A 25,059-nucleotide genomic window follows, 5' to 3' on the forward strand; every position below is an offset into this window, starting at 1 on the left:
AATATTCCATGACCGAATTGAGTTTTTCGGGATTTTAATGTTATGAACTGATAAAAGACTGTAAAGTACTACATTATTACAGCAACTAATTAAAATGTTCGAGTGAGAAGATATTTAATTTTCGATTAGGCAAACAAACAGATAAGTGCTGTTTAATGTCACACTCTAATAAATCTTAAAAAAATTTAAGGACAGCGTGCATAATAATTACGTCTCAAACGGGCGTGCAGAAAATTTAATATTAACTTTGTTAACGTTAATATTTATTTAAATTATTGGCAGAGTCAAATTTGCATTCAAAGCTTTTGCCTGTCTTTTCTGAATCGGACCGTATATTCACTTGAATAGATTTTATGGCCTTTGGCCAATAAATCCAAAAAACTTTTTTTCTCCAATTGCAGATGCAGTGCAACCAGCTCCCCCGTGATTAATATCGTCCGTCCCTTCACGAGGTCGCGTCATTGATGTCTATTTTTAAATCCTTTATATGAAGTTCGCTTGCTTGCTTAGGACCGTGCCAATCTTTCGGTCGTTTTTTAACCCACTTCCCGTGATCCAATCGAGCTGACATTTTCCACACAGACTCGTTGTGCGTGACAATTAATGTTCGTGAACATTTTTTTCCAAAATTTAACACTTTTTAGGACAAAAATATTATATTTAATTACCAATTGCTTAATGGTGCAATGCAATCATCTGACCCATAGGTGGCAGCCATCTCAAGCCAGAGGACGAGAGGACTCTAGCCGCCACGCATATAAAGGATTTATAGTGAAAAACTTAGTTTTTACTGGTTATACTTATTTTAAGCTTCTTACTAACAGAGAGAGCTTCATTTTGAACGATAGCTCGCCGGCGCTTCCATCGATTCTGGCTTTGGCTCTCCACGGTGCCTTTTGAGTTGTTTGGCATGACGGCCGACGTTTCGCTTCACGTGCTGGTAGCTTCCTTCGCAACTGATGTTCGGTGCAGACCGTTGTTATCTATTAGCGTCATCACTTAGCGTTGAAATACGGTATTTTTTTCTGTAAGACTTTGCTGTTATTTCCTGGATTTTTCTGTTGCGTGCAGTCACTTTAAGATGTTTTTTGTTCATGTTTTTGTTTTGTTGCGGTTGCACCCGAGTCAAGAGCCGCATGGCTCACAGGGTTATAACTCATAAATGAAATGAAACTGAAAACGTGTGCATCGAAGCCCCGTCGCTTGTATGCAACGCGGTGCAACCGGAGGAATCTCACCCCCAACACAATGGGGACCCCAGTCTGTTGATTGGAAGGTCACGTGTGCGGTGAGGTAAGGTGTGGGTACAGCCACCTTTTCCCACACATCTGGTCAGTGTGGAAGAGTAGAACAGACACCCTCTAAAGTGCCCTCTAGTAGAGACCTTTTCTTCAACAGTGGCTTCAGCAAGCAATTGCAGGGCTGCACCTTTTTTCTGATTATCCCACGCAGGGACTTAACTAGGTTGCTGTAGCCATAGGTGCTGTAAGATGGCCGCCGCTGGCCAATCAGAGTCACATGCGCAGTGCCACTTGTACGTTGGTGCATTCATCATTCCACGTTGCACAGGAAAGAGTTTCTGATTCCTAAGTTTTGGAACTGGTGACCAATAATCCGGTCGCTGGATTAACGGTGGTCCTTGTTTGCGTGTTGTCTGTCCGTGATCGCACGGGCGGTGACGCAGGTTGGCCGAGATCGCGCACTCGCTGCTCAAGCTGGCTCCGTACGACGGGGCGACGATGGAGAGCCGGGGCCTGCGCCGCTACATGACCGAGATGCTGCCCATCACGGACTGGTCGAGCGAGGCCGTGCGTCCCGCCCTGATCCTCATCATCAAGCGCCTGGACCGCATGTTTAACAAGATCCACAAGATGCCCACGCTGCGGTAACAACGGCGAGCGGGTCTGCGGTCGGGGGTAGAAACCCATGCTGCCCAAGCCTGGGTCTGCCGCCACTGAGCTACAATAATCCGATATATTTCATTGGGAAGAAGAGTATCTTGCCAGATTGGAAGAGGGGAGAACAATATATAAACACGTGTCTGGAGTGGTGTATTATTATTATTATCATGCAGCGGCAGAAAAAAAAAACACGGGGACTCTTAGACTTGCAGAATTCCCCAGAACAGATTTCTTTAAAGAGATGATGGTTCAGGAAGAAAAAAACCCCAGAACAAGTGGCAACCCTAGCCTAAGCGCGTACCGAGACACGCGCATTAGAGAAAACACGTTTCAACACTCCATTCAACCGCCCCTGTGCAATTGCCTGGTGTTTATAATTGTGAATTAGCTACGGATAGGAGCAATTGCCTCTTGATCTATTGCTGTAATGATCTCAGCCAGTGCTGAAATTACTGCCGCTGGCTCCGAGCCGCGGACGCAAATGAGCGCTGGCCAGGCCCATTGTCCGGTAGAGCGCGCAGAGATTCGCTTTATTCCTTCCACTTTGTTGTTGCTTGTTATCTTCTGCACCATTGCGGAATTCCAAAAGTGTCAGCAACGCGGGTGCCCGCGGTTGTCTTGCGATAAATAATTATTTGAATTTATAAAGTACCCTTAAACAATCGTTCTGAGGGCGATATGCATGGAGAGAAGTGAGAAGGACGTTTTGATCATAACGAAGGAGAGAAAGCCATTTTAAACAGATGCCTGTTTCGTCAAGATTTTAAGATTCGTAAAGTGTTTCCCAAGTCCTGACCTCAAAGGACAACGAGTTCCAGAGTCGAGGTGCCGCAATTGCAAAAGCGCCGTCAGTCTCGAGACCGTGGTGACAGTGAGCAGTGCGCAATGTGAGGATCGTAATGATCTTGATGGGATATATGTGGGCTGAAGGAGGTCATGAATGTACGTAGCAGCCCTTCTTTCATCCAGTATAGTCGGATGAAAGGATATTTACATGAATCAAGGTCTCTGTGCCTTTTTGGCAAGAGCGTACCGCCAGTGCCAAAAACTTCTGCTTATTAGCATGCGTCCCCTTTAACGTTGCAGCGTGGCTGATTGCGGTAATATTGCAGTGATTGTGGTGGGTGGTGAAATGAAATAGAAAAAAAACAGTTATGGCAATTAGTTTTATTTTATTTTGTTCCAAGCTGTCGGATTACGGTTTTATCAAAACGCTCCAGAGACGTTGGACATCCATTTAAAACAAAAATGTGCACGTGTCCTCGGCCTCCCTTAAGAGTACATGGAAATTACAAAGACAGAGGGGAAAGAAAAAAAATATATATAATCACCTGATTACCAGTTAACAGCTGCCTTAAGATTTGCGGGAAGGCTTGTTGCTGCTGATGTGCGTGTGTTCCCCTGGTTCACACGTTGTGCGCAGGCGGCAGATTGAGTGGGAGGGCGCGAGCAGCCTCATTCAGGGAGTGTGCATCACCCTTCAGAAGCAGCCAATCATCTCCTTCCTGCCGCACGTCCGCTCCCTCATCAACATCTGCGTCAATCTGGTGAGGGACCGGGAACCTGGCTGGGACCGGGACTGGGCTCGGTGTGACCGACCCACACCTGCGGTGCCTTTTAAACCACAATGTCGTAGGGATAGAGCCAGGGGTGTTTTCGGAAATAGCATCTGGTTACCCAGCAGAATTTGTTTAACAAGCCTGACTTCTGGTGATGAGACCCATAATGTTGACTGCAGTCCACCAGAGTTTGTTTGCTTAAAACAAATGCCACTGGATAATATTGGTCTGGAAAGCCCAAATAATATATATATTTTTTAATGTGCGAAGATACGGAATGGAGTTCTGCTTATATATAAGATTTACGTAGGACTGGGAGTGTGGTTAACCGGTCACTTTTTTTAAACTGTAGGTATATTAATATTATTGTGTTACATATTTTTTTTATTTTACTACTCCATGGAAATAAAAAATCTCTACAGGCTCCGATCTTATCCTCAATAAAGAACTAACGTTTGGTATAAAGAGAACTCTCCCTTGCATTAAAGATATGGCATCTCATTGACATCTACTCGGTTGTAAGGGCACGAATTCATTAATTCCCATGCATTAAAATTCGAGTGTCTCTCATCCAAATCAAACAGCACCAACCCATGTTGCTCATCCCAGTATAATAATCCTGCAACGCCAGGGTCAGGTGGGCTATAAATCCTGCATTTGTACCTTCATACCCGAGCCAGTCTTACAACAGCGAAATGTCCAGACAGACTTTTTGCTCAACTTGATGCTGCTCAGCTAAAGAGGCCTTGGCCAATTCACCTGTGGCCCAGCTTGGGGAGAGTTTCTCACGTGCCCCCAGCCAGCCTGTAACGGTGACCTCTCTCGACCCTTCCAGAGAGCAAACGGCCTAATTGAATTCCCTTTGAAATTAATTTAGACGCATGTGCAAGACAGCTGCGGCACTGGTCCAAAAACCTCATCCCACCCCCGGCCCGTCAAATCCTATCACGCAAATGTTTTGTTGTTGTTTTTACGCCAATCAAAAAGTTGAGCTGCTGTGCCCTTGCTCAGCTCACCGCTCGGCATTGATGGATTCCCTGCTGTGCGTGGGCTCCGTTATTGCCGACACCCGGCGCTTCTGCCTCGCTGAATAAAGAGCGGAGCAGCGGCGAGCTTCCCAGGAGTCCTAAGAGTGGGAGAGGAAAACATAATTTTAAAATGCCTGTTTGACACGGAGCATCAACGCTCCATCCTGCTATCACAGCTCCCCTCCCCAGTGTCGTGTTAAAGCAAAAAAGGTGTGCGGCTTGTTGTTGAAATGCCGCAGCCTCCGCCTGTCAGGTTTCCTGTTGTTATAATGCGGCGTTTATTTTCCATGTCGTAATTTTATTTGTTGATTGATCGCCGTTATTTAAAGCGGTTATTCGCCAAATGAGAGGAAAGAGGCGCTTTTATCAATGGAGACTTGGGCCAATATAAATGCATCTAATGGCAAAAAACTGATCCAACAACAGGCTTGTTCACGAAATGTTTCACGATGCAGAACAGGAACTAAATATATAGCAATGTAAAACAAATAGTAACGAGAAAACATTTGAAAAACACTTATATTCATAGCTTAATTTAATACCTCGGTGGGCTTTGCCTGGTAGGATTGGGATGGTTTAGTGTTGTATTTGTGTGTGTTTTGGTGATTTGTTTACCTTTCTTGTGTACTGTTTGTTGTTGCAACGTTCTTACCCGCCCCGACTGGAAATCTGCAAAAACGGAGCTTTGTAGCTCATCGGATTCCTCCGGTATAAATAAATAGTGTGATTCTGAACCGTCCGGGCAGCGGACAGTCATTAACAAAAGAGTCTTGTCGAGCATGAGTGTTGTTGACACTAGAGAGCTCTCTCTCTCAACGTTGTCAGTGTTGCTCAGCATGCAACGTCGGACGACATGACGGCAGAGGCGTAGCTAAGGGGGGGGGCAGGGGGGTACACGTGTCCCCGGGCGCCAAGGTAAAGGGGCGCCAAAATGAGACTTACAACGTTACATTATAACTTATTGCGGCGGGCGCGGCAGCCTGAAACTACTGCACAAATCTACACCTCAACCTAAAAGTTTATATATCCCGCCACACACAGCCTACATGTCATGTAATTACATTTTGGTATGTGATTAAACGGAGGGGGGGGGGGGCGCCAATTTTATAGTTCTTCCCCGGGCGCAAAATATCTTAGCTACGCCACTGCGTGACGGAATGCTGCTGACATTGCAATTTCGCGCGGCTGTGCTCAGGTGATGGGTGTGGTGGGGCCCTCCAGTGTGGCTGACGGGCTCCCCCTGCTCCACCTGAGCCCCTACCTGTCTCCACCGCTGCCCTTCAGCACGGCCGTCGTAAAGCTCGTGGCTCTGCAGATCCAGGTGCTCGATAAAAACACACATCCGCTAGGTGAGGTTCAGTTGAGGGGGTGGAACGGTGGGCGCATCGGGTTAACGCGGCGCTGAGCATAAACCATCAACACGGCGAACTGCGGTCATCCAAGCGGCGGATTTTGGGCGGACATCGAACAAAGGCGGTCACTGCATCGCGCGCTTTCAAACGCGCTTCTGCGGCCGTCTGGAAAGCTCTTTCTTTTGATATTAGGAAGCCACAGGGTCGATGCACTTTTAAATTTGTATTGAAAACTCAATTCTTTTGAAGTGTTTTTTGTGTTTAGTTTGTTGTCCTTCCACCGCACCTCCAATTAGTTTGGTTGGCTACGTCTGGTGCGAAAGAAGTTCAACATACATATAGAAACCCGGCGGATTTCAGTTAGATTCCTGGCCATGGATAACAGTGATGACTGATGTCTGAACCGGTCTTAAGCACCACCTTTACTAACCAGCACTGACCAGCGTGGTGAAGTATGGTCACACTCTGGTGTAATGCAAACATAGTTTATGTCACCCCAACTTGCCATGACCACCAAACTCCACCCACATGAAGGAGGCCATTCAGCCGAAGTGTCAAAATCATCCTTTCCTCTTGGTAACATAAATAAAAACCAAACCCCTATTATTATTTATACTAAACCTGTTTCGTTGTGCGTGACATTTGACACACCATTCAGGCCCTGAAAGAAGACTTCCCGCTGCACCTGGTGATTTCTCCATTCACCAACCAAGAGAGGAGGGAAGGGATGCTTCTTAACCTCTTCATCCCCTTTGTGCTGGCCGTGGGCTCCGGCAACCGAGGTGCTGCACATTCTCATTGTCTCGGCATCCACCCTGTCGCGAAACTAGCTCCACGCAAAGTTCAACGGTTCCATTCACATTTTCGAGAGTTTACTGAAAGCGTGTGCCTGGATATACATCCGGGTTGCGTTCTTGAAAACCTAAACGTAAAATGTTTAAAAAGATGGACCCGATTTGAAATCGCTATAACTCTGCAACCATGAACCGCCCATGAATGAAACTCTTACCACTTAAAAGGGCGGGGCATAGAGAGGGCGGGGCATAGAGGGGGCGGGGCATAGAGAGGGAGGGGCATAAAGAGAGGGCGGGGCATAAAGAGAGGGCGGGACATAGAGTTTCAAATGATTACAACTCGATGCCTCTCCCAGCGCACAAACAGCCCCTAGCCTCAGTCATTCGCAAGACGGTGACCCCGCAAACACAAGGGGCGTTTTGCGTTCTGCAGCTCAGCAAGACTGAATCCGTAATTGCGGTGCAGCGTGCGTTTTAACGGCGTTTTGGCATTGATCCGCCAATGTCAAAGAGCATTCGTCATTGGTACCGACAATTTGAGGAAACAGGCTGTTTGTGTAAGGGCAAGAGCACAGGACGACCACGCACCTCAGAGGAAAACGTGAGAAGAGAGGCGTTTGTGACGAATTCAACTATCGTCTCGATGTTGTCCGTACAGCAGGTAGAGGGCACATAGAGCATTTATAAAATGGTTAGTAAAACTTGCTAACTCATTAAACCGTTTGTAACTTTTTGTGTAATTGTAACATGTTGATATTGTGAAATATACTGCTTTGAAATTGGGTCCCAACAGAAACGTATTTTCCAATAACGTCCCATAATATAACCTAATATGCGTTCTGAAGAAAATATTTTCTGACCCAAAACCTGCTAAAGTATCACTTTTCAACACGATTGAGATATTTTCATGCGTAAATATGGAAGAATAATTTACTCACTAGAAGCTGAGGCGATGATGTAGCGAAGGGTGGCGGGGTAACTGGGAGGGTGAGAGAGGGGGGAGTAGGAGCATCTGCCTCCCTCTGTGGGTCATCAAACGTAACAACGAAACTAACGAGACGTAAACCCCCCAAAAAAATTAACCCGTAAAAACTAAGTTTTTCACTATAAATCCTTTATATGCGTGGCGGCTAGAGTCCTCTCGTCCTCTGGCTTGAGATGGCTGCCACCTTTGGGTCAGATGATTGCCTGCCACCATTAAGCAATTGGTAATTAAATATTTACTTATTTCTCCCTAAAAAGTGTAAAATTTTGCAAAAACTTTTTTCACGAAATTTAATTGTCACGCACAACGAGTCTGTGTGCAAAATGTCAGCTCGATTGGATCACGGGAAGTGGGTTAAAAAACGACCGAAAGATTTGCACGGTCGTAAGCGCGCAAGCAAGCACGCAAGTGAACTTAATATAAAGGATTTTTAAAAAATGCGTGTCAACTTATGACGAACGTAGGAACGAATCGCCCTCAATCGAATTTTCTCACGTCGGTGTACACCCGGGTTACGTCTAAAATGCACGGTACACTTTTTTGCGGACATCGCAGAGCGTGCGGTTTGCTCTGGCGCTTGCAGATGCTCCACGGCTGCAGCAGTCGGAGGTGCTCTTCCTGCTGCAGACGGTGCTGCACGTGCTGCTGCCACCACGTGTCATCAGCACGTCGCGCAGCAAGAACTTTCTGCTCGAGGGCTCGCCGGCGCACTGCCCCAACACCGCCGGGGAGCTGGGCCGCGACTCGCGCAAGGACGGCCTCGCCGAGTCAACCAGTCAGGCTGCCTTCCTCGGTGAGGCCACCGGCGAGGGCGTTTGACCGTCGTCGTCATCACCGTCATCGTCGTCGTCGTGACGATGATGGTCATTAGAATGATCGTGGATCACCATCTTTTTCATCACGTATTCTATGTTTTGTTTCAATGAAATGCTTCGGTTAAAATCAAATATTGAAGAAATATATTTTACTTAAATCATAGCAACGAATCGTGAAAATGTCACTGAATCTCTGATGAGGGGGAGGAGGAACGAGCCACAAATAACATGTCTAAAAAAAAGAACAAAAATGTTATCCAGACACGAGATGGGACATTGCGCATTCGTGAAAAATACAATACCATTTGGCTTTGCGTACAGCAACAATGTGGATTTATATAAGATCTATAAATACATTATCTTTCGATTTAAAGCTTTCGTGACTGCAGGGATTCATCTTCTTGGTTCTTTCGGTAAAGTCACGTAGAATGGAAATAATAAAATAATAAAAATAAAACATAATAAAATAATTCTCACGACGTTTCGGCCACAACGCAAGTAGCCGTCCTCAGGTGGAGAACAGGTCTGTCGAAAAGACAGACTCTGTCTTCTCGACAGACCTGTTGCGTTGTGGCCGAAACGTCGTGAGAATTATTGTATTATGTTTTATTTTTATTATTTTATTATTTCCATTCTACGTGACTTTACCGAAAGAACCAAGAAGATATATGTTTTGTGTTTAGTTTGTTGTCCTTTCCCCGCACCTCCGATGAGTTGACTACATACGGTGCGAAAGAAGTTCAGCATGCGTACATATTCACGTATCATCATAACAATGCATCGCAAAATGGACAGATCGCTATTCGTTAGGGAACTCGGAGGCACAGATCACAGTCTCACGGGCTTCTCGTTCGCCAGCCTGAGCAAGCCCAGTGCCTTCAGTTGACTCCTGAAGGTTGAGGGGAGTTTGATTGCTTCGCATGTGCAGCGAGGGAGATGTCCCGATGACGGGAGCAGCTGTCGAGAAAAGCCTCTCAACCGGGGCGGTACTAGTTCTGGGGATCTTGGGACCGGTGGTTCACGGCGCTTCTCCATGGTCGTCATCATCATCGATCAATCATCTTCTTGCCCACACTTTGGGGGGTTTGTTTATGTTGAATATTGTTTCCATTGCCTGGTCTGAGAAAGTGTCGACAATTTTGCATTGCAACAAACACTAACTCACAACCGCGTAGGTTGTTTTGCGGTTGTGCCGTAGAGCTCTCCAATATATATTTTTTTTTTTCGGGTGTTGATCGGCACTATTCAACGTTTCATTCATTGTGCTGAAAAAGGTCCAAGTACACAGAGGCAAACGTTGGACATCATGCCAAACATTGGAGGGCTAATCACAACCATGTAACCATAAATGATCCTCACCTCATTGGATATCAAGTTGAGTCTACTTATCACTCGCATGGGTGAACTCCACCAGGGCTTGCCAGGGATAATAGGCTTTGCCTGTAGCTTTAAAGTATTTTCTCTCATTAACAAAGCTTCAAAACTTATGTTGGACATTCTGGAATACGCAGCATTGGTGCATATATATATAAAAAACACGAGAGATATTAGATTGTTTTTGGTGGTGTGTATTTTTCTCTCACAACTCCCAATACCAATAACGGCGACGAAAAACACACAGCTAAAATGTGCACATATTTCATTTCCCTTTTGCTCGCTTGATTTCAGTTATAAAACTTGATTTCAGTAGTCGTCTCGCGCTAGGACGCTCGTGCATTTAGATGATATCGAAATCCAAATTTGATTCAGGTTCCTCTCTCGAGTACTTAATAGGAGCCTATAAAGAGCAGCGTGCTCTGCTCGTTTAGCATTGGGATATGGCCACGTGCTTATAAACACCGAGTACAAGTAGAAGCTATTTTGCTCATCTTCGAGCGCTGATGGCTTGCTAAGTCATCGTCGCTGGCTCCGTCTTTGGAGCGTGCAGCCAAACCAGAAACGCCAGTTCTCAGATTCCATCCACTGGCTCCTCAAATCCCATCTCACATCAATCAACTATATGATCATCGACATCTTCGGTATCCTCAATAGACTTACTCCCGCCTACCTCTTCTGTTTCTTCTCACTCTTCTACCCCCACATGCACCTCCTCGAATAAACAAAGCCTCTTGTCAAAAATCCTGGTTTAACTACAGTTCAATGGGTGGTTGCTCCTTCTCTGCTGCTGGAACTCTGGCTATCTTCTTAGCTGACTCCATCTCTATTTTTTCAAGTCGAGCCTTAAGACCTGCCTCTTCTTCTCTCCCTACGACTGCCCATTTCCATCCATACAAATGTATTTTTCGGTACAGCACCCTCCTCTTTCCTACGTTCCCCTGCATTATTCCCATTGATCTATTCATGCCTACGTGTTGCTTTTTGTACGGTGTCCTGAGACGTAGTCATGTCGATATACTTTCATCAACATCATCATCATCATCTACTGCTAGATGAAGACCTCCCCAAAGACGCTGCCACCTTTCTCAGCCTTTGCGTTGCGACAATCCATAGCCGAGCTGATTTCATCGTTCCATCTCAGTGGTGGTCCTCCTGTAGCACGTGCTCCTTCATTTGGCCACTGGCTCCTTCCATAGCCCTGCAAGGTTTATATACGCCCAATGGCTCGCGCTGCGCTCATCTTCCTCGTCGTCGTCGTCACGTTTCGGCGAAACAAGAAAGCGCGTCGTTGCGTTGCAGCTCTGAAGGTGCTGCTGGTGTGCTTCGAGCGTCAGCTGGGGCCCTACTGGTACAAGCTGAGCCTGCAGGTGATGGAGATGGCCTTCCGCAAGGTGGGCGTTGTGGCCCTGTGGGACTTCATGGACTTCATCGTGCGCACGCGCATCCCCCTCTTCGTGCTGCTGCGTCCGTTCATCCAGTGCAAGGTGAGAAAAGCGTGTCTGGCCAGGTGAGAGCAATCCTTGTTGGTTAGTTTGTTGTTCTTCCCCCGCACACCTCCGATTAGAAGGGTTGGCTACGTACGGTGCGAAGCAAGTTCAACATATTCTTAGGTTTTTTCCACCTGAAGACGGAAGCTTGTGTTGCCTCCGAAACGTCGTGATTTTTATTTTACTTTTATTAATTTTAATTTTTTACCTACGTGACTTTACTGAAAAAACCTAAGAATATGAATCCTTGCAGTCACGAAAGCTCCAAATCTAGAATCAAGTTCAACATACATCGTCATCATTGTCGTTGGTCCCCATGTGCAGTCACTGTTGTAAGACAACATTTTACTGCCTTCTTATACTCTTGGTTCTTTCGGCATCTTCCTATCTTCTGTGTTGTCTCCATCACTCTCTGAGCTCTGTCCTTTTGTGTTCCAAGGGTTCCGCGCCACTGACTGACCACACTTTGCTTGTCCTTTCTCATGGTCTTCTTCCTTTAATCCTCATCTATCTATGGTGGTTTGTATCAGAAACATATTCTTACCAAAGTACGGACATTTGGTCTGTTGCTTTGTCAAAGCCGGCCGACGGGATGCTTGGCTCAACGGGCTGGATTAGACGCATGGCAGGCTCGCTGCTGCATCATAGCCGACTCCGAGCTGTGCGTGGCTGTGCACACGTGGGCCCGGAGAAAACTCTCAGTGGGAAAAATCCAGGAGCGTGTTTACATCAGTTATGGCGGCAAACAAGTAAAGAGGTTGGGAACCTGTCAAAGTATTAATGTTCTTTTGTTGCTCGCTGCAGCTATGTCTACACTGTCGTCATTTTTTAAAGTGATATTTTAGTGTACTCGTTTTCTTCCCTGAAGCCAACATAACATGCTCACGAGATTGCCTGCGAGTGCAGCGCGGCAGGGCATGAAAATTCCTTTTTTTTCGTCTTTTTCCTCAATTTTATTTCTGTGTTACGAGACGAAGATTCCATTCTGATCTCACGGAAGCAAATATCATAAAACTACTTCTGAGATATCTTGAAGTTAGAGCCTGGTTTTGTTCTCCTGTAACCATAACTGCACCACCACTTTTAATAACTCCTCCCCCCCCCCCCCCTCTTTATTACAACTACTATCATCTCATATTCAATTTTGTAATTGCTGTAAAGCACTTTGGAATAAGTCAGCTCCGCACTCTATCCTCCACAGCCACCAAGCCCCCTCCGTGCGGGGGCACTTGTTTAACTACCTCGCCTGGTGTACAGGAGGTCGTGGGTTCGATCCCGACCTCGATGCCTGCTGTATATTTGTAGTTTGCATGTTTCTTTCTCTGTGGTCGCGGGGAATATTCTCCGGGTTCTCCGATTTTCCCCTCCACATTTAGCGTCAACCTGCGTTGTGAGTATTCAGCTGCTATACATTTCCACGTGACTATAAGCCACCTCGTTGAGCTATCGTTTGTGGCTAGGCTCGCTTCGTGGGCCTTACCTGGTCAAAGGAAAACCGTTTCGTTTAAATCGCAAGAGTTGTCGTCTTCGCGATGCTTTTTCGGTGGCATGCAGCTGCTGCACGTCCATCCCGAGACGGCGGAGGAGGAGGCGGCGCAGAGACGAATCTCCGAGCAGTTGGAGCGTCGCTTCATCCCGCGGCCCCTCTCCAAAAGCTCGCTCGTCGCCGAGTTCAACAACGAGCTCAAGATCCTCAAGGAGGCCGTGCACAGCGGCACTGGTGCGGTTTGCAGGCCCAGGGTCCAAACCGGGACATAGCATATCATGGGAAGAAGAATTGTCTTGTCACAATACAGGGAAGATGGGAACTGCATGCAAATGCATTGCCTTGAGTGTTTCGTTATCATTGCAGCTGACCGTAAAAAAAAAAAAACTGTGGGTTTTGTTTTATGTACCGGGAAGACTTCCAGATTTCCCAGGATGGCCGTCTCAACTAGCGTGTGATCCTGGGAATATGAGGACAGGTGGCAACCCCCAGAGCACGCCAGGTGGCCACCGCTCGACCAGCAGCTGCGCTGGCATCTGCGGAGGCACCCTGTCCCCTCGTCGCAGGCCTCATCTCCCCATGTTTCATCCCCCCCCACCCACCCACGCAAACGACCGCATTGGTCAAAGCCCCATGGTTGCATTGTGCGGTGACGGCAAAGGACATGTTGACGTTGCTGAAGCTTGTATTCCCCCAAATAAACGTAATGGTTTGTGTTTTCACATGTTGTGTAAAAAATATATATTTTAGTTATTGATTTATAAATTGCAGTTTGCTCTTTGGTCTTTTATTAGTATGCCCCTCGAAGGGGGCAACAGTGTGGGAAGGGCTTCATCTAGCAGTGGATAGACAGTGGCTGGTGATGTGCTGATGCTGATTAAGATGATGCTAGCGATGCGTTTGGTTGATTATTGATGACAATGAAAATCGACAGTTAAGATGATTACATTTTTGATTATGACAATGCTGATGACATCGTTGAGGATAATGCTGATGACACTAATACCGATGATTATTATAATTGATTATTGACAGTGACGATTATCTGAACCGGTCCTGGGCCTCCCCTAGGTCGACTCAGCCTCAAATGAGTACTTGGTACGGTGTGTAAACATCACCACTTGGGAGACAAAGGCGGCCGGGCGTGGCGTTGGCCACCCACCCCTTCATGTGCTATGCTGCCCTGCATAGGCGCTCGCTAACAGCACTTGCCCCAACAGTCTGTTAAGGCTATATGGGGGATCTTTGTCTTTCTTATACTGCTTTATAATCGCCTTACCCTCACGATTTCCGCGTGTTGTGCGCAGCCTACCAGGGCAAGACCTCGATCAGCACGCTGGGCACCAACACGTCGGCGTACCGCATGAGCCTGGCCACCATGTCGCGCTCCAACACGGGCACGGGCACCGTGTGGGAGCAGGAGAGCCAGCCGTCCCACCAGGCCTCGCAGGACACCATCAACCGCACCGACGAGGAGGACGCCGAGAGTGAGCTGCCTGTCCCGCGATCGTGCCCCGATAACGGCGACGTGGCGTGGTTGGCACGGGCGCTGTTTCGTAAGGGCAGGTGGACCACCATCACCGCCTCCACCACCACCAACGCCCCCACCACCACCGCCACCTCCACCACCAATGCCCCCACCACCACCTCCACCACCAATGCCCCCACCACCACCACCACCTCCACCTCCTCCAGCTGCCGCGTCAGAGCCTGCAGCACAGCAGCAGCAGCGGCGCTCTTGCATGCAGTGGGGTAGCGTCGTTGGTGTGGGGCCTTGCGCAAGGAATGTAATGGGGCCTCCTGTCCGATTCAGCATCTTTCAGAATGTGTATTTACCCTGGAGAAATCTGATGGGCTGCGAAGCTCTTAGTCACAGATGTCCCCAAATCCTCTTTGTAGCGTGGCCTATGGACGCCTCCGGCGCAGGGACCGCGGTGCAGTTGCATCTCTAGTCAGCGGTTCTTTCTCGTTCTGTGCGTGAGAGAAATACTTGGGAAGATTCACATACACTATGGGGACCTCATTTGCCAGTAAAAATATGATAATTGGTTCTTTACCCTTCTATCTGGCAACAAAACTGACACCTTTTTACAAGGAGTCATGTTTGCATAGACCGCAATACCTGCAGTCATAAATACAAACAAAAGACATAACTCTGATAATGTGCACTGTCCTTGATGTTGATTGGTCCACACCCGAGACAGCTTTCCTTCGAGCCTAGTCTCACATGGGTTGGACCAGAAGACGCCAAAAGGCGCACAACTCAAAGACAATGCACCATCAGAGTATGAGAGCTCGGGGAAAACATCTACTGTCAGTTTTGTTGCCAGATAGAAGGGTAAAGAACCAATTATCAAGATTCACATATTTGGCTGAGGTCCATTTAACCCTCGCGTGAATCACGTGTCCACAGGGGCGGGCCGCTGTGATTGGTTGGCTTTTGAGCCACGGTGCCAAATGCTTTAAAACGTTTGCTTCGTGAAAATCCTCTCCTCGGCACCGTCATCTTATTCAGTGTGGCCTACACAGGCGGTGGGACATGATGACGACTGCTGCGGAGACGATGGGTAAAGCAGGAGCTGGGCATTCAAGAAGGCAGTAGCAGCTGGTGGAACCTCATCATGTCCATTGCCGTGAATAAATTATATGAAAAAAACGTCTACGTATTTGAGGGGGTTCCTCTGACTGACTTCTCGAAAAAAAATTGCTTTTGCTTTTAATAATGAATGCATGCGATGGTTATGCCTCTGTTGTTTGATTAGCTGCTGAAACATAGATGATTTCACCAACGTTCAGAAGCACTCGGCCAACTTGTAAATAGCACCCACTGTAGCTAGTCATTACCGTACTTGCTTTTTAAGGCATTTATCAGTCGCTCTTATGGCATTCAAGGCATGTGCACACACGCGAACCAACGTGTTGCTCGTGCCCACATACGTGCCTGTATAGATCTGATTTAGTTTCGGGGTCGTATTGGCACGATGTCCGACCTTTTTGCTCAACCTGCTTGCGCGAGCTGTCTTCAAGACCCAAATTCAGTTCGGGACCTGAATTTAATTCAAGGGCCGAAGAAGCTCTCGGCACGTCGGGCAAAACATCAGACATAATGCCGCACACGACACACGGGACAAACCAAGAAAACCCACCGGAGCGCTTTTACAGCACAACCGCGAAACCCCGCGTAGCGGTAATCCACCCCTGTGCCTGCAGACCAGTCGGTGAGCATGCCAAGCGTGATGAGCGAGCGAGACGAGGCGTTCTTGGCGAGCGGCACGGCGCGAGGGCGCAGGCGGCTGTCCAGCCACGTGTCCTGCATGTCGGCGCCCCAGACCAGCACGCACATCTGCAGCATGCTGCCCAGCCAGAGGTGACACTGCTCGTTCGATCGCACATACTCGCGCACTTGCGCGCACACGTGCGTACCTCTGGTGCGTTTCGACTCGGCACGACAGCTACGGATGTGTGTGTGTGGGGGGGGGGGGGGCTCATACCAAGCGGGCTCTGGGGATGGGCCGGCCAAGTCGCTGCGATTCGCACGGTTGGCTATGTGCGGTGCGAGAGAAGAAGTTCAACATCCATACACGTGATTTCGCTGAGACATTCTCAGAATCGGTCGTGACATCGCGGATGCAATGCCTTCAACAGTGTTTCTCATGTAAAATTAAAACTTCAGGGTGTAATTTTGTTAAAATCCAAAAAAGAAAAAAGATGTTGACTTAGAACAGACTAACGTAAGTCTCTTCTTAAGCATAACCGTGTTTTATGATCACAGAGGGTAGAGACTGGGGAGAGGCCAGCTGCAGAGAAGCGTGTGAATCATGCAGCAATTGGAACACAAATTCCTGCCACGTTGTTTAACCTTGGCCATTTCTGGGCTATCCTGGGCCATTGAGCCCACTTTTCAATGGTCTTGGAAAGGTAGCATTAGAAGGCGAACCACCATGACTCCAGTCCCCATGTATAACAAAGGAAAGACAAAGATCCCCCTATATGGCCTGTGCTGTTGGCGAGCACCTTTGAAGGCCGGTACGGCACAAGGGGGTGGGTGGCCAACACCACGCCCGACCACATTTGTCTCCCCAGTGTCGATGTTTACACAGTGCACCAGGTACACATTTGAGACGTTAGTCGACCTAGGAAAGGCCAAGGACCAGTTCAGATAATCGTCACTGGTGATGAACGTGAGCGGGAATCGAACTCGGGTCGTCGGGTTCATAGCGAAGCGTGCTAACCGCTGCACCACTGCTCTCCACGTCCCCATGTATATACACAGAGCTACCCACGTAAGCCTGCATGTGCTCAGGATAGTCCCGTAACGCAGGTGTGAACATTCCGTGTTTCTCACCGTGAGTCAGTCGGTGATGGCGTTGGGCCTTGCCGATTGCCGTGATCAATGGCTGTGAGTGTGCATTTTTTTTTTACCGTACTGAAAACTAAAAAGTAGAATCTCACACTTGCTGACAAAAAAAACTCTTAAGGCATCGCGCCTAAAATAACTCCGGCGTGAAAACACCTCAACTCAAATTTTTTTACCAAGTGCTCATTTAGCAGCGCCTCCTTACAAATGATTTAAGCTCGAATTAGTGGATGTGGTAGGGCCTTTGCCGCTTTTTTGCAGAGGTTTGCTTGTTCGAGCCCCGCGGCTACCCTGGTGAATACTGCGGGTGTAAAGATCCCGTGACATTATTCCAATAAGAGTTGGCCAATGAGTGCTGGCGTCAAGGTCCAAATTTGATAAATGACTTGCAAGTCACTTAAATGGGTAAATCCACATGGCAACATGGCAGACTTACACCCGTCTATGAAACGCAGCACCTTTGTGATAGCCCTGCACATTAACAATGGCGCGAATATCAAATGTACTCAATTATTATTCAATGTTGTTAAAAAAAATTTTTTTTACAAAAATATGACCGCGTTGTTTAATACATTGGCGCTACATGCCACATCCACGAATACTATCGCTTGCTGTTTCAGGTGAGCCTTTTCCGTCTTTGTTAAACACATGGCTAACATCGACTGACCCCTTGCCACGGGGCGACCTGCCCCTGCGTAGCACGGAGCCCTGCCACCCCACGATCAATTCCTGCTGAGCCAGACTGCACAGGGCACAGCGGTTTCGTTCGGGAGCGTTTTCCTTTGACTCTGTCCTTCTGGGGAAGACAGGTGGTGGGCCAGTGGCTCTCAAGCTGCAACGGTTAAGCACGTGATCGAACAACAGGGGTGCGACGAATCATCGACTCGCATCGATTAGTAACCTCATGATTAGTGCGTCAAATTGCATGTGTAAGAATCAAATGTTTTTTTTTTCTCATTGGATATGTTTTACGTGATGGTATCACTTGACCCCCTGCAGCCATCGGTGACTGCTACGTTCCCCCTCCCCAGTGTTGACAATTTTACTTTAACTTTAACTGCATAGCGATCACAAAAAGCGAAATTTGTGGGATTGCCTCAGGGGTGGGGAAGGGGGAGTCGAGTTGTCACACCCGCGCTAAACCGTCGACTCCAATGATCTTTTTAAGCGCAGCTTCTCGTGACAAAAGTTTCTCACGCAATGCTCGTGCGAGCAAAAATCTAAAAAAAGAGGAACGGGATTTTGTTGCAGCACCCAAAAAAGATTAAAAAAACGCGTATTCAACTTTGGCTCAAACGAAGCGAGCTGAAGTCTTTGTGGTAAAGCCTTGTCCCCTCGCTCGCCTAATGAGCTCGAAGGTCAATGCAACCAGAAAATCATACACGTCAAGTGACGGTGTCACAAGAGAGCGAAAAAACCGACGTTTGTTACTCCGCAGCAGCTGAATTGATCCGGGGCTACCACTCGGGCTCACCACCCATCTTTCCCATCGCTACATTTGCCTGTACGCTCTGCACTGCCCCCGAAGGCAGATCCCACCGTGAAATGTTTAAAAGGTTTATATATTTTTTCTTTTCGATTTAAAGCTTTCGTGACTGCAGGGATTCATCTTCTGTTTTATTTTTATTATTTTATTACTTCCCTTCTACGTGACTTTACCGAAAGAACCAAGAAGATATATTTCCTTTCTTGAAAAAGCAGCAAAAAATCAAAGTGTCCGCAAATATCACGCACGCCCCTTGCCGCTGCGGCGGCTCGTGGAAGTTGTACGCGCTCATTCCCAACTTCCTTTGCCAGAATGGGGCATGCCACTTTTTTTAACCGGGGTGATTGGCTTTATTATTGCCCAGCCGGATTGACCAATAATTTTGAAGATAACTGAAGCAAAAACTTCCTTGGGCGAGCCCTCTAGTGTACGTTTACACTCGGGGTGGACATGTTCGTCGATTAATATTGATCCTCACCGTTACGGCACACGCGTCAAATTGCTTGTGTAAGAATCTATTTTTGTTTAATTCATAAGTTTATGTTCTATGAAAAAGAAGAATCGATTCTTTAATCACACTGCAACCCCGAATCGCGATGATGCATCCACTCTCCGGGTGGAATGGTGTCTGGGTCAATCATTCCACCCCTAATTTTCACCGAAAGGTAAACTGCTTCTCGCACCCAAAACGATTCGCTGTTGCGCATTTTTTGGACGAGGGAAATTAATGGCGCCGCAGACCGGTCAACTTTTTCCTTCTCACTTCTTTTTGTGGCCTTGGCCCCTGCTTGAATTTCACCTCGCTCTTTAACCCTGCACCCACCTGCCTCCTCCCACTTACCCCCTTGCCCCGTCCTCGCCTCCGTGATCCACCCCTGCCCCCGTACCCCCTACCCACCCCCCTCCCCCTGCAGTGAACCTAATGTCCTGGAGGACATCCAGAGCTTGGCGGCTAACCTCTCTAGGTACAGTCCCCATGCCAACCTTCATCCCAGTTGTGTGCGTGTGGTCGCTGTTATTCGTGGGTCCTGTCCTCTCCATTTGTGACTCCCTCTTTAATGTTTTATTTGGGGATATCGTAGCCCCGGGCCCCAGATGCTCCCGACTGCACTGTCACAGGGCGCCGTGCAATTTTCAAATATTTATCCGTTGCCCGTATTCCGTCGGTAGGGTTATATATATATATAAAGGCTCCCGTGATCCAATGTGATGTGACAGTCATGTGAAGGGATAATTGCCCTTGCCCATGTTTTGAAGTAGCGTTCGTGGAGTTTTACACCTCACGGCCACGTCACGTGCAGTCAGGCGCATTCAATTTGCGGCTCGTGTGGGTGCCACTTTTGTGCGCGGGGGGGAAAAGCCGGAAATTCTGCCAGCTTCGAGTTTCTTGCACCGATTTGCTGAAGCTTGTTCAAGGATAGCATCTGTTCTTGGGTGTGTTGATCGTGTCAAAAAAACAATAATTGGTGGTAATATTCATCAACTGTATGTCCATTGTGCTGTGCTTGTCTTTAATGGTCGGGCACACGCGATCACGTTGTTTCTGTTCGATGGGAATCGCGTAATGTGTGCGCTGATGCAGAGTGCACAAGCCAGAGGAGCATTGCTGCAATAGGTGGACTTGTGACGGCGATACAAACAACTGTCTTGACCTTGTGACTTTCCGATCTGCCGCAGGTCATCCATCGCTTCTCATCGGTAGACTTCTTTTCATCAGAGTTTTGTTTTATTAACTCGTTTTTCTGCTGCGCACAGACTCTTGGGAACACGCCATATGTATCTGTTGACGTTAGCATTTCCCCCCACAGTTCATTAACCAGAACACAGGATTTAAAAAGCCGTTAAATTAAGCTTTAACAAAATCAACATGTTTTTATCGCAATTCTGCCGAGTCCCCAAGTCACGGTTATTGCAATAATTAAATGGATTGTAGGAATTTTGACCGCGTGCAATATTTTTTTTCTCAAATTTCCAGGGAACGTTCCTGCTTCTTATCAGTTTTGCAGAGACATGGAATGTACATTCTTGTGGGATGTGGAGCCAGCCACACTCATTATGCAGAAGTAATGCTATGAAACTTTACTGCCCCCACCCCCCCATTGGATTCCTCATGCCTTTCACAGTCCTTAGCTGCCAGACAACTTGCTTATGCACCTAGGGGGGGGGGGGGGGAGAGTTTGAGAAATGTGACGTCACATCAAAATGCGCAACTTTAAATATGGACAACACGTTCTACTTAATTAATTTGACTTTTTAATAAATGTTTTCTCGTACAACATCAGAGTGCAGCGCCACATTAAATACGCACTACAATGACAATAGTTTACAGCGATTTGAAGAATGTTTTATTTTGGGGGGGGGGGCAGATCTTTGTGACGTCATATTTGAGGGGAGTCTGACTTTTTGTGACGCCGCGTGACGAAGGGGGGGGGGGGGTCAAAATCGTCCAAAATCGCGTGACGTCATTTATGGACGGCCCCTTTTGTCTCTAAACTTCACCAAAAAAAAAAAACCCTCCTATGAAACAGAAAATCCACGCAGGCATTCTCTCTCCCCGTTTTATTCATGACTCCATCTTGTCACTGTGCGCATTTATTCAGTCGATTTTTCTTTTGTTGCTGTTGCAACAATCGAGTAGATGTACAAACGACCGGCGGCAGCCCACGGTTTGTTCGTACGCCCTGGAGCGTGAGAGCAAACTCTGCCGGAGCCCCACGGGAGTTGTTCTCGCAAGGAGGGTATTGACGTGGAGCACGGATTATGCCTTAGGGTGGCGAGCGTGCAGAGCGAGCCGGGGAGACAGAACCTGCTGACGCAGCAGCCGCTGGGACGCAAAAGAGGCCTCAAGCAGGTAGGGGGCTCTTTCCTTACAATATTGGGAAGCCACTGGAGTTATGCACTTTTAAATCTAGATTCATTTTTTTCATAACTGCTTTTTGTGCTTAGTTTTTTTGCCCTTCTCCGGCACCTCCGATTAGCACGGTTGGCTACGTACGGCGTAATATGGTATGGCCTTAATCTAAGTTGTCTTGTGGTTGTTGTTGGTTGTTTGACTTGCAATGCCATTGGGATTTTTGCACACAGCGTTGGTGTACAGTGATTTTTTTGTTGTTGCAATATTTAGCTGTCTTTTCTTGGATTTTCTGTTTGCACTTAGTCACATATTCACTTTAAGATGTTTTTTGTTCATGTTTTTTGTTTGTTGCGATTGCTTCCGATTCAAGAGTCGAATGGCTCACAGGGCTATACCTATTAAATTAACTTGAACTAATAGAAGTTTAACATACGTACATACATATACGTACGACGCGTAGAGGGACTCTTCCCAAGCGTCGAGGTCATCAAAGTCAAACTCCGCTAATGCAAAGCGTTCCACCAACAGAAAATAAAATAATTTCCCAAAATGCAACTGTTGCTCATTCACGACAAACGGTGAATCTCTTGTTGTTCGCTGCCAGTGTTCTCCAAGGGTACGAGTGGTCCCCACATTATTCGCCCTCCTCTGCAGCCTGCAGTTGGAATTTCACCTTGGCGGTTTATAAGCGCACGACAGGTGGAGCACAACCGTGTTTGTGTTTTCGCATTTCGTATTTTTTTTTCTCAGCTGGGATTGGTTTTCCCGCACGAGTATTATACATCAGTGTTTGTTTAAGCAAGAAAACTGTGGTCCGGTTTAGACCTTATGGGTCCCCATCGGATGAGCAGAGTCAGGCTTCTTAAATAAATACTGCTGGGTTGCCAGGTGTTATTGGTAAAAAAAAACACTCCACCTAAACGACGGTGCAAACATCAATATTGCAGACAAACTTAACGTGCGTTGTTAAGAACCGAGGACTGCACAAAAGTACAGCGCAACGGTGAACTTTTGCAGCACTCCTCTTCCCACAATGCAGCCCTGTGACCCTGCAGCCTGGTGTGCCCATCCAAGCACTATCCAGGCTCAACCCTTGCTTAGCTTCCGAGATGGCACAAGATTGGGTGCATTCCTGCTGATTTTGACAAAAGGCCGGTGGAAGTTCAACGGCTTTAAACCACCGCAGTTCAGGCGTGTGTGTGGGCCAGCTCGTGCTCGAGTGTAATTCTCGTCTTCTCCCACGCGCTCGCGCACCACGTGGGGCTCGCGCGCTGGCGGACGCGGGGACTCTAAAGCCGCGTCGCCTTCTCCTGTCGCGGGAGAAGACGCAGCACGACCCGCGGCCCCGGCACGCGGCACGCCTCTCCACCACGCGCCGCAGCATCCAGCCAAAGTCCCGGCCTCTGGGTACGCAGCCACACGCTCACCGGGGCCGCCCTCGGCTCTAAAATGCAAGAGGGGCTCTGCGGTGGCGTGATGATAACTACCTCGCCTGGTAATGCAGCAGGCTCGTGGGTTCGATCCCGACCCCTGGTGGCCGTATATTTGGAAGTTGCATGTCCATCTCCACGTGGTCATGTGGATTTTTATCGGGGTCCTCTGGTTTTTCCCTCCAAATTTAGAAGCAACGTCACGCGTTCAGAGTATTCGGCTGCTATACATTTCCACGTGATAAGCCACTTGGTTGGGCTATCATTTGTGGCCAGGTCGCTTCTGAAAAAGAGCTACATAGCCCAGTGGGCCTTACCTGGTAAAATAACAAAAATATTTGTATCGTTTAGTTTATCGGGAATGGTTGAGGTCTTCCTCGCTGCTGATGTGTGCCTCATGGCACCATTGACAGAGGCACTATGCAAATGTGAACTAAGCTGTAAAAGCTTGTGGCCCCAAAACCTCAAGAGGCCCTGGATTCATGAAAAAGAACACAAGGGTGCATCAAATACCAGGTCAAATTCCAAAGCTAATAAACAAAAACAATTAATTAACATGAAAAAGCCAGTTTAATCTCTAATCTCATCTGCCATCCTTCTAGCATATTCTAAATTGAAAGGAGGGCTTCCCTAAAATTATTTCTCCCGTGAGCCCCCAGTGGGCTAGCACCACCACCACCACTGAATAACGGGCATATGTCTCATGACAACACAGATGGAGGGTCTTCATCTCCCACACGAGATGGAAGAGTAGGGATATCCGCACTTAATCACTTGGCGTAGTGTTCGTAGCGTGCTGTGCTAAGCTCCATCTTAATGCTGCGTGCAATGACACAGTCGTCTGAGACTGAACGTGCCAACAGTTCCATCTGTACTCACGAGAACTTGAAGCGGATATATGTCTGGATTGTGAGCAAAGTGGAAATGGCTCGGGAGTTTTAACTCGGAGCTGTTGATCTCAGGCTAGCAGTCATGAAACAGCAAACACTGCACCTCCATAAAACGAGGCATGGTGGGTCTCGTGCAGAAGCATCGCTGCACAGTGTCACGTGCTCTGAAGCGTCTTAAACGAAGCATTGTGGAGTTTAATCACCGTTTAGGCACTAGAGGATGCTGCTGCCTGTGCAATGGTTCGCACGCTGGACTTTAAATTTAGATTCTAGATTTGAAGCTTTCGTGACTGCAAGGATTCATATTCTTAGGTTTTTTTTTGGTAAAGTCACGTAGGTAAAAAAATGTAATTAATAAAAGTAAAATAAAAATAAAATAAAAATCACGACGTTTCGGAGGCAACACAAGCTTCCGTCTTCAGGTGGAACCGTCACAGCACGATAGCTGTATCAAGTGGCTACAGCTATCGTGCTGTGACGGTTCCACCTGAAGACGGAAGCTTGTGTTGCCTCCGAAACGTCGTGATTTTTATTTTATTTTTATTTTACTTTTATTAATTAAAATGTTTTATCTATGTGACTTTACCGAAAAAAAACCTAAGAATATTTAAATTTAGAGGTTGCCTGCATTACGGTTGAAACAATAAACGAGTTTATTTAATCTCTGCCACCTCTGCCCATACAGCAGTATAAATGGGTACATTGCAGTCGATCGGCAGGCCGTGTACGGTGACGTAAGAAGTATCAGTACTCCCACCTCTTCCAAGATGTCTGGGCAGCATGGAAGAGTAGGCCAAATACCCTTTACACTCTCTAGAGCTCCCCCTGGCGGAGGCCCTTATCGCCAGCAGCAGCGGCGGCGCAAGCAGGCAAATGCGGGGCTGCACATTTACCGTTGCCCTTTAGGCATCAGAACTATTGTGCTTTCTCTGTGCCAGCAGAGCAGAAGCGGTCTGTGACGTTTACAGAGGAGGCGGGAGCTTCGGCCGCGGCCCCAGGAGACGGTGGCGTCTCCGCCGCTGGAGGGGACGACGCCGCCGCCGCACCGCCACCGGGCGTCCCGCCTGGCGAGGAAGCGACGGCGGCTGCAGCCGAGGCGGCCCCCAAGCCACCGTACCCGCTCGGCGAGGTGCCACGCCGGGCGCCACCGCAGGGCGGCGGCAGGAGGTCCAGCCTGGCCGAGGTCACCGTCACCGTCACCGACCTCTCCACGCTGGAGCACGACGAGCTCTCGGAGCAGGTACCGCACGAGGGGTTT

General features: G+C 47.8%; 1 protein-coding gene across 1 annotated transcript in view; it reads left to right on the forward strand.

Moving 5' to 3' along the window:
* The window catches only part of UNC80 (unc-80 homolog, NALCN channel complex subunit), a 122,748-nt gene that overhangs the window by 93,448 nt on the left and 4,241 nt on the right, over window positions 1–25,059 (forward strand). The window contains 13 exon segments of the mRNA XM_061564383.1: window positions 1,685–1,885; window positions 3,325–3,448; window positions 5,684–5,809; window positions 6,499–6,622; window positions 8,203–8,412; window positions 11,111–11,295; window positions 12,853–13,018; window positions 14,092–14,271; window positions 15,995–16,151; window positions 19,542–19,592; window positions 21,397–21,478; window positions 22,777–22,888; window positions 24,740–25,041. Coding sequence (XP_061420367.1) covers window positions 1,685–1,885; window positions 3,325–3,448; window positions 5,684–5,809; window positions 6,499–6,622; window positions 8,203–8,412; window positions 11,111–11,295; window positions 12,853–13,018; window positions 14,092–14,271; window positions 15,995–16,151; window positions 19,542–19,592; window positions 21,397–21,478; window positions 22,777–22,888; window positions 24,740–25,041 — 2,020 coding nt within the window.

The sequence above is a fragment of the Lethenteron reissneri genome, chromosome 33, assembly GCF_015708825.2.
Source record: "Lethenteron reissneri isolate LAM-NWPU_2019-01 chromosome 33, ASM1570882v1, whole genome shotgun sequence".
Classification (NCBI taxonomy): Eukaryota; Metazoa; Chordata; class Hyperoartia; order Petromyzontiformes; family Petromyzontidae; genus Lethenteron; species Lethenteron reissneri.